This window comes from Ipomoea nil, unplaced genomic scaffold, assembly GCF_001879475.1.
Source record: "Ipomoea nil cultivar Tokyo-kokei standard unplaced genomic scaffold, Asagao_1.1 scaffold2159, whole genome shotgun sequence".
Taxonomy (NCBI): Eukaryota; Viridiplantae; Streptophyta; class Magnoliopsida; order Solanales; family Convolvulaceae; genus Ipomoea; species Ipomoea nil.
The window spans coordinates 48,912-62,831 of record NW_017618587.1 but is presented as its reverse complement, the minus strand read 5'-3'; the positions used below and the strand labels follow the sequence as shown (position 1 = coordinate 62,831).

Below are 13,920 nucleotides of genomic sequence, written 5' to 3'. Positions count from 1 at the left end.
CTTTAAAAAAATAAATATAAAAACACAGTTGTTCGTTCTTATCGATCTGTCAAATTGAGTCCATCCTGGCCTGGCCTCTTTTGAATATTTTCTTTTTTCAAAGTGTTGAAAATGGTGAGGCAGTGACTCTGTCTGAACTCTCTCTCTTTTGAATCTTTCCTACTATCTACTACCTCTGTTAGTTGTTTTGTTTTGTATGGATTTGTTGATAGAAACAGAAACAGTATCATTGCTTCCATGGACAAAATTTTGGAATAAACCCTGCTGTTGTGGTTACAGTAGAAGACAACCTCAATGCATCCAAACACAAAATCCGTCGTCGTCTTAGCACAACAAACATCCACAGAAGAAGAATACAAAAACATGGGCGCGGTTAATACTGAGAAAACATTTCCTGTAGTCATTTCTACATTATTATTTGTTGCTTTCTTGCTTCTTTCTTCATTTTGCCCTGTCGTCATCTCTGACACTAGTTCCGGCCGCGATGATCATCGTCATATATTGGCAAACCAAACTTTCCGACCAAGGCAAGAAACAATGAAGCTGAGGAGAATAAGAGCTTACCTTAAGAAGATCAACAAGCCCGCAGTGAAGACAATTCAGGCATTATTATATATATTCGATTATTATATTGTTGCTTTAATTTGTTTTAATTAATTCATTCCATTCCAAGATGAAGTGATCCAGTAGGTTTTTGTTGATGAGATGAGTGGGGTCTGGTCTTTAATTTAATTTTGTTGCAGAGTCCAGATGGGGATCTAATAGATTGCGTTCAATCTCATCTTCAACCGGCTTTCGACCATCCTGAGCTAAGAGGAAAGAAACCACTGGTACGTACGTACCACTTACTTAACCCAATAATTCAATGGCATTATATATATATATATATATGTGTGTGTGTTGTTTTGACCGGCGGCCGCATGGCTTTTTCTTCCGGCGTGTCCAACATTGCATATATATTTTCAAGCAATATTCTTTTTTATGTTAGTTGTTCTTAATTACATCAAATTAGGAACCTCCCGAGAGGCCCAAAGGTCACACCTCCAATAATAACATTAATAATGATGCAATGGAAGAGAGTTTTCAGCGGTGGTCAGATTTCGGGGAATCATGTCCGGAAGGGACTGTTCCTATAAGAAGAACTAGAGAGAAGGATGTGTTAAGAGCCAGCTCAGTCCGGAGATTTGGAAGGAAAATAATTAGAAGAGTGCGCCGAGACACTATGAGCAGTGATCATGAGGTAATAATTAATTAATATATATAATTAAGAAGCAAGCTAGCTACCTTCATGTTTAATTGGCAAATATATACTGGTACCTACGGTTTTAATTGGCAAATTAAAGATTAACAAAAAAAAAAAAAGAAGCTATATATATAAAGGTTTTTTCATATATACATACATAAGGTTTTTGAATTCATGACATATATCCAGCATGCGGTAGCTTTTGTAAATGGAGATGAGTACTATGGAGCCAAAGCCAACATAAATGTATGGACACCTAGGGTGACGGACCAATATGAATTCAGTCTGTCACAAATATGGGTCATCTCTGGCACATTTGGCAATGATCTTAACACCATTGAAGCTGGTTGGCAGGTACGTACCTACCTACTTTTATATATATGCATATACATGACGCCCGCAGTAACCTGGCTACTTAATTGTAGCATTAGATATATCACTACAGTTACTTGATAATGGAGATGGATCTAGCTAGCTTAATTAGCTAATTAATTAATATGGTGTATATATTACGTTGGTATTCAGGTGAGCCCCGGATTATATGGAGATAACTACCCCAGGTTCTTCACATATTGGACGGTAAGTATTATAAGTATATCGGTATGTATATATATGGTTCTAAAAAACTAAGGGTGTGTTTGGTTCATGAGTTTACACAGGAATGTGAATCAAAATTATAGTTAGTGTTTGGTTGATAATTTTTAAAATACAACTATAGAATTTAATTACACATTCAATTAAAAATCTCATTCCCTAATTAAAAGCGTGTATCATTTCATTTTGATTTTTAAGTTTGGATTAATGCTTTTAGATTTTTTTTTTTTTTTTGTTGGATGCTTTGGATGTCATTATATTAGGGATCAATTTCCTTAATTTTTTATTTTTATATTTTAAAAACCTTTATTCTCTACCTAACCAAACATCATTATTGGTAATCATTCCAATTTTACCATACTACCAAAATACTTTAACCAAAACACATTGTCATTACTAAGTATTTGATTCTATTCGGATTTCAATTCCCTTGTGCGAACCAAACCAAACACACCCTAATAGGTAATAGTGGCTGATATTATTCCATGGATGGATCTGAATTAAATTAATAAATATAATAATAATGCATGGGTGGTGAATGATATGATGTACAGACTGATGCATACCAAACCACAGGATGCTACAACTTGCTATGCTCCGGCTTTGTACAAACAAACAATAGGATTGCTATAGGGGCAGCAATATCACCCAGATCATCTTACAATGCCAGACAATTTGATATTGGCATAACCATCTGGAAGGTAAACTAAACTAAACTAAACTCGGATCCGAATCATTTATATTGCAAGATTCTCTACTTAGCTAGAGGGGCTAGAGCTAGCTGTACCTAACCAAACTAACCTTAATTAGTCAACTCCATCCATCTCCATTATATTTCTACTCGGATACGATCGATCTCAGATCAGCTCATTGAATAGTGAATACGGAATATATATTATTTATCAACTACATTACATACATGTCCACAGATAATGCCTTTTAGATCGAATTGAAGGCTTGAAGCTGGCTAAGCTAAGCCCTTGTCGATAGATAATGCATTATTTTATACATATATATATATATATATATATTTCTATTCAATTCAATTAATTCTACATACCCATTTTTATTGAACAAGCGTGCTAAGCTAAGATTATATACATATATCAATGCAATGCAATGCAGGATCCTAAGCATGGACACTGGTGGCTGGAGTTTGGGTCAGGACTTCTTATTGGGTACTGGCCATCATTCCTGTTCAGCCATCTGAGAGGGCATGCAAGCATGATACAATTTGGAGGAGAAATAGTTAACTCAAGATCAACGGGGTCCCACACTGCAACACAAATGGGTAGTGGTCATTTTGCAGATGAAGGGTTTGGCAAGGCATCATATTTTAGGAACTTGCAAACAGTGGACTGGGATAATAGCTTGGTTCCTTTGTCAAATCTTCACCTATTAGCCGACCATCCAAACTGTTATGATATCAAAGCGGGAAGAAATAATGTTTGGGGAAATTATTTTTACTATGGGGGTCCCGGAAGGAACTCTAAGTGTCCATAATCAAATCAAACTCACATACATCATGCATGCAATGGTAGTAGGCAGCTAGCTAGCTAATTAAGGTATGTTATATGTATCAGTTTTGATCTATCCTAAGCTAGTACTAGTACAGGCTGGGTTTGGGTTTGGGTTATTTATTTTCAGATTCATTCCATTTTTAATTAATTTCCTACTATATATGTATATATGCCTTCCGGATTGGATTTCTTATTTGTACTGTGTACGTATACAACGTATTTTACTAACCTACTTGCACGTATTGATCGATCTGATCGAGCATATATGCATTCATACATACTTGGCTATAATATAGTTACACTATCCGTCAATTTTGACTTATTTGATCACTACGTTAAAAAATCAATATAAGTGTTTGGTTAATTCATTTTTTGTAACTTCAAAATGCTAAAATTAGCTTTTTGAAAAAAAAAAAAAAAATTATACCAAACAACTATCAGTTAATAACAAATTTATCAAACATCATTCTACAATTAGCTAATATTATCAACTAGTTATATATACCATCTAATTAACTCAATCAGTTAAAAACTAATAACTATTAACTAAAGAACCATTTACCAAACAGGGCCAACCAGAGTAACAACCGGAGTTTCTACCTGGCCTACAGCTTATCCAGCCTAAGAAAATAATGTACTACTATACATATATAGATATAGATTTCTCTCTTGCACTTCCAATATGACAACTATAGATGAGATGTAAATTAAAATAAATTTCATTCAATTCGTAAAAATTGACCGTAGCTAGAGCTAAGACATATGCTAGCTACTGCTATATATATTATCATATCTTTGACCATTTACATAGATCAGAGAGGGGTAACTTAACTAGCCTGTTAAACGTCTAAATTATGAACCTTCCCAACAATAATATAATATAATAAAGACAACTTTTCGAAACCAACTACCAGACAGAAAACTAGCAATTTTATACTGAATATCTCAGGACAGTTAGGCAGGTCACCAAGACAGATGCATGTTTGTCGTAAATATATAGGCACGGTCAATCCAAGAAATTGAACAATCCAAGTCTCACCCCTCAGTTTTCAAGAAATTGTTATATAATAAATACATTCATTCCAAGACAGGACAATTTATTATTACTAATATTTGCATTCGTGCAATCCACGACCATTTTGTTAGAGTATAATTTAAAAATATTAAATGTGTAAAATATATAAAATAAAAAATAATATTATTTCACGAGAAATACAATTACATACAAATTATTAAAAATTTCTGTGTAAACCACATTTTAAGTAGTACTCACAAAACTTCTAAGTTCCTCACAAATTAAAACCTTATTAAGACCAAAAGACTAGCTGGATTACTCCTTTGAAACTGCTACGTACAATTGATCATTGTTAAAAATTGACCTTTTTAATAACAAACTAACATAAGCTAAAGTTTGTCCTTTGACTTTTACTTATTGTCATAGTATATGACAACATAACAAGAAATTGTTTCCTTTAAAATTTAAATGAAAGTCTGGGGTCCAACAGAGTCAATGCCATCCGTGGAATCAACACATTGCACCTTGCATTGTTTCCATTCAAAATCTGCGCTTCAAGGATATGACTTTCTAGTTTTGAGATAATCAATCTTGTTCCATTACAAAGACCCAAATGAGTGGTCTATTATTATTACGGAGTATTATTTGAACTGAAGCAAGCGTGCACATTCAACCATTCAAGAAGAAAGCGTGTAATATAAGTATACAACATAGTTTTTGGCTCTGTCCGACTGCAAACAAATAAGTGCATGCATGTTTTGATAATTTCATTTCCCAACAGATGCCTCGATCTCATCTTTATTATTATAGACTATGTTTACATATACACAAAGTTACTAAACCACAGACACTTTGCTTAGCTAATCAATGAAACACCCACCTAATTTCATCAAACCATTGTCTATGAGGGTAGCTAAATCTTCAGAATCAGACACAGGACAACCAGAAAGATGAAAATTTGACTCTAAGTATTTCAACAACACTTGGTCTATGTTATGATCCACTTGAGACTGCTCATGATGTATCAAGCCGTATGTTTTTCCAAGACAAGTACAGAATTCACCAAATAACTCATCCTCCAATTCTTTTCTTCTGTCAGTTAGAATGCCATGTTTTACATCCATAGCCGTGGATTTCATTTTCAAAGCAATGCTTCGTATACATTTGAGGTTCAAAACCAAATGCCTTCCCATCTGAAATGACCTTGAACTACAATCTTTGTCTTCAGTAGTGAGATTGTAAAGCTGCACCATGTTGGAAAGGGCAAACCGCACCATGAAGACAAAGAAATCATAGATATTCATGCCTATAGGAGGAGAGAGGCAAATTGTATTAGGATAAGAAGGAAGATGATGATGACTAAAATTTAATAAATCACACACAATACAACGCAAGTGTGACTATGAGAAACCAAAATACCTATATGTGTGATGCATTCATAGGAAAAACTTACAGCAAACGCAAACATCGCAAGCAACAATAAGGAAGCAGTAAAGAAAGAATAAGAAGCCAATCTATTTATAGTAATCTCTTTCCTGTTTATTGTTATTCAGATTTCCAAGTTGTTTTTTTTTTTTTTGGTGATGCCTTTTGGTCTCTGCAATGCGCCATCAACGTTCCAGGCTCTCATGAATGAGGTTTTTCATTCCGCCCTTCGTAAATTTGTTTTAGTTTTCTTTGACGATATTTTAATTTATAGCAGATCCTGGGCGGAACATATTGCACATGTACGGACAGTGATGGACCTCCTCCGTCGTCATCAATTGTTGGTGAAGAAATCTAAATGTTCATTTGGGGTCGACAAGGTCTGTTACTTGGGCCACATTATTAACGCCGACGGCGTTTCCATGGTTTCAAGCAAGGTCCAGACGGTCTTAGATTGGCCACAACCGCAATCCGTTAAGGGCCTGCGCGGTTTCCTTGGTCTGGCGGGTTTTTACCGCAAATTTATTAAAGACTTTGGCATAATCGCTGCCCCCTTGACATCACTCCTCCGTAAGCAAAGTTTCGTCTGGACGCCGGAGGCGACAGCGGCATTTCAAGCGCTGAAAATCGCGCTTACCACAGCACCGGTGTTACAACTTCCAGACTTCTCGAAGCCATTTGTAGTGGAGTGAGACGCTTCGGGAGCCGGCGTAGGAGCGGTTTTACACCAGGATCTTCATCCGGTGGCTTTCTTCAGCCGGAAATTGGCTACTCGACACCACAAACTTGCCTCGTACGAACAGGAGTTGATTGCGTTATCCCAGGCCATTCGCCATTGGCGACACTACTTATGGGGCCGTCCGTTCACGGTCCGTACCGACCACTATAGCTTGAAATTCCTTCTTCAACAACGTCTCACAACTTCGCCACAGCATCACTGGATCAGTAAGCTGCTGGGTTATGACTTTGAAGTGGAATTCCGTGCGGGCCGCCTCAATACCGTCGCTGATGCCTTGTCACGACGTGATGAGGGCGAACCTTCTCTCATGGCTCTTTCAGCGCCGATTTCCCCTATTCTCGATTCCATTCGCCAGGAACTCGCCGCTTCACAGGCCGCTCAATCGTTACGCGGGAAAATCGCGGACGACGTCGCGGGGCCTCACTGGTCACTTGATGCGGACCTCATTCGCTACAAAGGTAAGATCTATATTCTTCCGAATTCTCCACTAATTCCAATCATTCTTGCAGGATTTCACGACGTCTCACACGAAGGCGCGCAGAAGACGATTTTTCGCATCTCTCGGGAGTTCTTTTGGACGGGGATGCGAGGCGCCGTCCGCGACTTTGTCAGAAAATGCCCTACATGCCAACGTTGCAAATGGGCGAACCTTCTACTGGCAGGTCTCCTGCAGCCCCTGCCAATCCCATCACTTATCTGAAGCGACATTTCTCTGGACTTCATCGAGGGACTGCCCAAAGTCCACGGCAAATCGGTGATCCTTTCCGTCGTCGATCGGTTGTCCAAGTACGCCCATTTCATCCCCTTGGGCCATCCTTATACGGCATCATCCGTTGCAGGTGTGTTTTTCTCACACATTGTCAAACTCCATGGCATTCCGGAGTCCATTGTTAGTGATCGGGACGTCACCTTCACAAGTGCTTTTTGGAAAGACCTGTTTCGATTCTGTGGCACGACTCTCTCCTTTTCCTCGTCTTATCACCCGCAAACGGATGGTCAGACCGAGGTCACAAATCGCACCATTGCTATGTATCTCTGATGCCTGGTCGGTGATTGCCCAAAGAAGTGGATCGATTGCCAACCTTGGGCTGAATTCCGTTACAACTCCTCGTTCCACTCCGCATTGCAGACTTCCCCTTTCCGGGTGGTTTACGGTCGCGATCCTCCGCGCCTCTTGTCCTACGAGCCCAAGGTGTCGAATCTCGACGCGGTTGATGTTGCGCTTCGAGATCGCGACGCTTTTCTCGCCTTGATTCGGGACCACCTCTAGGCTGCTCAGGTCCGTATGGAAAAGTTCTACAACCGTGCTCACCGCGATGTCACGTATGATGTGGGGCAATGGGTGTGGCTACGCTTGCATCCCTATCGTCAACTTTCGGTCAATCGCCGGGTGTTCCACAAGCTCTCTCCGAAGTTTTTTGGTCCTTTTCGAATCCTCCAGCGCGTGGGCCCGGTCGCGTACCAGCTCGCCCTTCCTTCTTCCAGTCGTATCCACGACGTGTTCCATGTTTCCTTGCTGAAGCCCTTCCACGGTGATCCGCCGAGTGTTGAACCCGCCCTACCTCCATTGCACGATGGCCAGGTTTTGCTTCAACCCCACATCGTGTCTCAGTCCCGGTTGAACCGTGGCGTTCAGGAAGTTCTGGTGCACTGGCTTGGCGCCGCAGCAGAAGATGCTTCTTGGGAACCTTTGAATCACTTTCGGTCCTTGTTCCCGGACTTCAAGCTTGAGGACAAGCTTGTTGATTTGGAGGGGTGTGATGATGCATTCATAGGAAAAACTTACAGCAAACGCAAACATCGCAAGCAACAATAAGGAAGCAGTAAAGAAAGAATAAGAAGCCAATCTATTTATAGTAATCTCTTTCCTGTTTATTGTTATTCAGATTTCCAAGTTGTTTTTTTTTTTTTTGTTCCTATTTTTTAGGATATGAACGTTAAGTAACGTTAGGCCTTCAGTATATATAGCTTTCGAAAGACTGAAGGTAGGCATCGAATTTTAATTTGAATTTGAAAGAATTGTCTTATGACATTTGGGAGAGGAAGATCTCTAAAACTCTTCATTTTATTTCTGTCGTTTCTTGTTTCCTCTGCTGTTTCTACAACCATAGGGAAATCAAGAGCATCCGTTCCCTCGGCTCGCCCAGTGACGCGTTCACAGATCCCCGAGCGCATAACAATGTGAAATCAATTTCACCAGGATAACCACACTTGACATCTTCTATCAAAACCCTGTGGCCACTTCTATCTTATTCAGATTTTGATTAATCACCCACTCACCCATATTAAGCTGTTCTATACCAGCTTTTACCATATTTTATATTTTACCCAACCATTTAATGTTTAGATAAACACATCACAGTGTATTACCATACTTCAAATAAACTTATTGAACCCCCATATCTTGGGAGAACAATGTCTAACATAACCATTACTGGATAATTTACACCAACAAGTCAGCAGTTAGATATGCAACTGATGCTAACAAATCTTTACATGCTCCATCTTGATATGGATATTACAACATCATAGTAGTCTAGGCACATTTAGTTTGGTGAACTAATTAATTAAGGAATCAACCATCAATGAAAGGGCATCCCTCTGCTCATAAGTAGATTCAGAGATAAAAGTTACATAATATAGTTTCTCTTAATCACAGATATTTATTAAATCTGAACCATAAACTGCTTTATCTTGAATTGAAGTAGCATTTAACCTTATGGTGATGGTTGCAAAAATGTGGAGTTCTGGGCAACTACTAGTATGAATGAATTCCATTTCTATAATGATATTAGGAGTAGGTACTGCAGGCAACTTGTGTAAAAAATAAATTAATTAATAGAACAATAATAATCCACCAATAACATAAAGCATACCTGTATTTGCAGCAAGGTTACGCTGACAAAGCTCCTCAAAATCATCACATCCCTTCAGGTCTTCAATACATTCCTGAGCCTCGAGGTAGTCTCTCCGAAGCAAATCCCACTTATAAGATAGCACGTCAGGAAAATTAGTTTTAACAAAAAATAAAAGCATATTATAGTGGCTTTTGTTTCTAGCCTGCAATTGCATAAGCTATACTTACCACCCAAGATAAATTATATGCATTGAACCAGTTGTGGTTTATAGATATAGTGTCCTCCTGCAAGTTATGGCACATTTGTGGGCTTAGCAGAAATGGAAGCTTATAATATATTAAACACTAGTACATCAAATAAACTTCCCATGATGCTATGTAAACAAATTGGACAACAGCAGTAGAATTTTGCTGATGCAGTAGAAGGGCAATAGCACATGCTAATTGGACACTTCTTGCAGCATCAGTACTTGCTAAAGAAAAAATGTCCAAGTGGAGTGAAATAATGAGCGATGGACAACCTGATTTTCTTAGTGCATAGAATATGAAATTGGTCACAACAGTTGTAATTTTCATCCAGTAAGCTATCAAATAGTTGAAAATGCAAACCAGTTGTTAGGGTCCTCCAGATGAACCAAGGCTATTCCTTCTCAAACAGCAGGAATTATTCCTAGTTTCCTACACACAATTTGGTCCTCTCACAATAATTGTTTTCAATTCTAAGGAGTGTGTAGAATAATATAGGTTTATTCAGATTTCTATATAAAAAAACTATATACAAGGTCCTATATTTATATGCACACATGACACAAGTGTAATATCTTATAACATGAATAAAAAGTATTTTCAATTATATAAGATAAAGCATTTCAAATTTCTCCTGGTTAACATATAAGTAGATATGCCAAGCATGCTCAGCAAACATCGATATTATTAGCAACTCATTTTTTAAAAGAAGCTTCAAAAAAAGTTTTTTGATAAGAGACTAAGAGTTACTTCTGTATACAACTTAACAGGCAATACCAAATTCTCAACTTGATGATACCATCCACTAGGGACAAAGATGATTTCATTTTGCTCCTGAGTGCATTCCCACCAGATAGCCTGGACTCATGGCAAAAATAGAATTTTTGGTTAAAGAGATATACAAAGGAATCTGTAGAGATCATCAAAACTCTAGAGTAGGAAGTAGAAGAGAGGAGAAATATTTGACAATGATGAACACCCAGAAAACATAATAAGCATTTACCTTCTTAAATCCAGGAAACTTCACTTCATTAACATCTGCAAAGATGTTATATACAGAATTTTTCATGTTCCTACATGAAGTCATGAACAAAGGAATTAAGGAACTGTAAGTATTTTCAGATTGGTAACTGAATAAGTACAATTGTAAACTTTTCCCTGAAATTAGAGAAGAGATACGTCAAAGTCAAGCCTTACTTTTGAGCCTTTGATATCCAAAAGAACTTTAAATTCATTTGCTAATCAGCCAGAGTACAAAATTAAAACTCATGTTTTACATAATGTCCGTGAAACCTGTTTAGTTTTCCATAATTCATAATACCTTTTGGGGGAATGTGGATAATATAATGTCATACTTGCCAGACATTAGTAATTCACATTCTCAAGAAACAATTAAACAATAGCTTTAGCTATCTAAACATGATGTCAACAATCATATTTTCTCTTGAAAAAAAATGTTGGATGGGCTTTCATTGAGATTCAAGATATGATGCTGCCATGAAAAGAGATACACCCATACCTGTCATATACCAGATGATGTTGACTTGGAGGTAGAAAGTACCACTTTTTTCTTCCACAAACATTTGCTGACCAACTATATGATCTGAAAACATCAGCATGAAGAGGAGTCCATGTACCTTCATGCAAGAACAAACATTAAAAATTATATTCATGTTGAACAGTTGGTGTAGAAATTGCTTTAGCCTAGAACTCTAGAAGTGCCATAAACTCGAGCTAAGAGACAACAACACTTCTATTTTTCTTTTATTCCTTTTATTGGAGAAAAGAAAAGAATTTTTTTTTTTAGAGTAACAAGAAAAATCCTATTAATGAAAGGAAAACAAGAAAGTAATATTTGTCTTACAAGAAAAGGTATCCTAGAATAAAGAAGTCATCACATCTTTAGCTCAAACCTTTTGATCCAATGTATACAAAACGATAGTCGGAACAACTTATTTCATTTCCCTCATTGTAAATATCAGGATCATTATGCATTCGGTATTTGTCAAGATACAGATTCAGCCAGTCATCACAGAAATGCAATGGAGTTTTATAGGCAATATACTCTGGGTACTCCTGAAACAAGTAGGAAACTTGCTCAGAACATGATAAATCAGAAAGTGAACAAGCAGCAGCAGTGTCAGGAAAATGTAAGTTGCCCCAAACTGACAGCCGGGGCTAGTTCCCATTAGAATAGTGCAAAAATATTAACATTTGATTACAATCAAGGCTCAACTTTCCAAAGTCACACCTTTACAAAATGCCAATCCTTTAAATAAAAAGAGGATTGAACACCATCAGTAGATTCGCTGAGCTGAGCGCAGTTTATGAACTCAGCAACGGTCATTTCTATCCTCCTCTGATCCGTGAACTCTCTAGTACCACATTCAGCAACCTGAAGATATAGCAATTATGAATTCAAATGAAAAATTATGTGGACGCCGAAGAGGATAAACGACGTATTGTGCTTTCCTGGACTTTGGAGGTTCCGAAGTGGGTGGAGAAGAACTGGAGATTGGGCTTTCCGCCATCGGTTACCCAGTCTCTGCAGGCTCTCCAATCGTCCATGAGACCGGTGAGGACTACGGGCTGGTTTTGACCCATGTATTTCTCCGCAAACTCGACGTAACTCAGTTCTTTTCCATTCACTTTCTCCACTCGACCACGGATTCTTAGACCCATTTCAATTGCAGCTTTCTCTCGCCGTGTCTCCGCGGTTTGCACTTGCAGCTATGTCTTATGCACTGAGCTGGGGTACATCTGATATGTTGAGATGGGATGATCGAAAACAAACTCTGATGTTACTTACTTTCAAGTCCAACACCAATGTCTAAACCAAACGCCGCCAGGTTTCTGGTTCGAACCCAGTGCAGGGATTTTGATTCTTTGCAATCGTTATATTGTGTACTAGAGAACACAATGCATTGTGTGTCTTATCCCAAAACCACATCATTTATTATAAGTACTAGTTTTTTACGCGCATTGCGCGATTGGGATAATGTCCAATGTTTTTTTTTTTAAATAAATACTTTAAAGTATATTAAGGCAATATTATATTGAAATTGTTCATGCATAGATAATTGAAGGTTGAATTTGCGTATTTAAATAGGTAATTCTTCTCCCAAAGGTTGAGTCCCCAACTCCAAGGGCCCCCCACACTCCGACCCGACAGAGCATTGTGGGAAGTTGTAAATCACGGTGACTCAATGGTTCAGCAGACAGGACCAAATGCAGGTGCGAACAAGGAATCTGCCCACTTTGGACATAATTCCCGCACTGCCGCCGCCGAGGTTCAAACCTTGGTCTCTTCTCCCAAATACTGCCCACTAAACCATTGAGCTAAGCCCGTGCGGGTTAAATAGGTAATTCTAAATTTACAAATGCAAGATAATATAGTCAAGATTGATTATAATTGTCAATAAAATAATTGTATAGGTATGTTTGAAACCAAATACGGGACATAAGAGAGAACAAATAAAAATTAGGGCATAAAATATTAAATATATACTAATATTGTTTGAGGAGATTTCGACATTAGGATTTGTGGTTAAGTTCTATTAAGACTTTAATATTAGAATTAGATTAATGGTGTAATTATAATTCTATATTAGACGTTAATATTAGAATTAGACTAATGGTGACGGTATTTAACGGAAAAGTTAAATGGATAATCATATAATTAAGGATAAATTAGAAAAACTTTAAAAAAAATTAAAACCTGAACAATTTGAACCATTCATTTGATTTAATAATTGATGAATTTGAATGTAAAAATTTTTACATTTGAGAAAAATAAAGACAATATAACTAATGAAAATATTTCTCTTAATTAATTTATTGATAATGAATAATTTTTTCACTGAATTAAGACATTGTAAGGACAATGTAGCGAATATAATCAATTAATAAATTTGAATATAAAGAAAATTTTATATTGTAGAACAATAAAGACAATATAACTAATACAATTATTTCTCTTATTTAATTTATTGATAATGAATATATATTTTTTTTTTGAATAAAGGCATTGTGGACACATAATTCTAAATTAAATAAATGCATATCTATAATTTTTTGTTGTAGCTACTAAATTATTATTAATTTAATAAGAGTAAAATAGAGTACTAATTATGCCAACTTTGATTGGGATGAGGTTCGAACCTAAGACCTTTTTTTTTATTGAAATCAATGAGTAAGTTAACGGTGAACTAACGACAATTCTTAAAATTTTAACGGAATTAGTAACGGTGTGTGGGTATTTTAGGAAATTTTAGTGTACAA

General features: G+C 37.1%; 2 protein-coding genes across 4 annotated transcripts; one reads left to right on the top strand and one right to left on the bottom strand.

The window, feature by feature from the left end:
* LOC109149638 lies at window positions 1-3,552 on the top strand. The gene is made up of 7 exons (XM_019297523.1): window positions 1-603; window positions 744-830; window positions 1,013-1,240; window positions 1,433-1,597; window positions 1,769-1,822; window positions 2,392-2,538; window positions 2,963-3,552. Exons 1-7 carry the CDS (start codon window positions 295-297, stop codon window positions 3,338-3,340), a joined length of 1,368 nt encoding a protein of 455 aa, XP_019153068.1. The 5' UTR covers window positions 1-294; the 3' UTR covers window positions 3,341-3,552.
* A 1,502-nt stretch (window positions 3,553-5,054) lies between these two features.
* Window positions 5,055-12,528, bottom strand: LOC109149637 (jmjC domain-containing protein 4). Of its 3 annotated transcripts, none has more exons than XM_019297520.1 (9): window positions 12,103-12,528; window positions 11,891-12,034; window positions 11,553-11,715; window positions 11,159-11,276; window positions 10,643-10,712; window positions 10,417-10,497; window positions 9,622-9,678; window positions 9,413-9,521; window positions 5,055-5,678 (listed from the first exon to the last, which is right to left on the bottom strand). In XM_019297520.1, exons 1-9 carry the CDS (start codon window positions 12,319-12,321, stop codon window positions 5,233-5,235), a joined length of 1,407 nt encoding a protein of 468 aa, XP_019153065.1. In that variant the 5' UTR covers window positions 12,322-12,528; the 3' UTR covers window positions 5,055-5,232. The 3 variants fall into 3 exon arrangements, with proteins under 3 accessions (XP_019153065.1, XP_019153067.1, XP_019153066.1); XM_019297522.1 differs by having other exon boundaries at window positions 10,429-10,497; XM_019297521.1 differs by having other exon boundaries at window positions 12,112-12,528.
* Window positions 12,529-13,920: the final 1,392 nt, after the last annotated feature.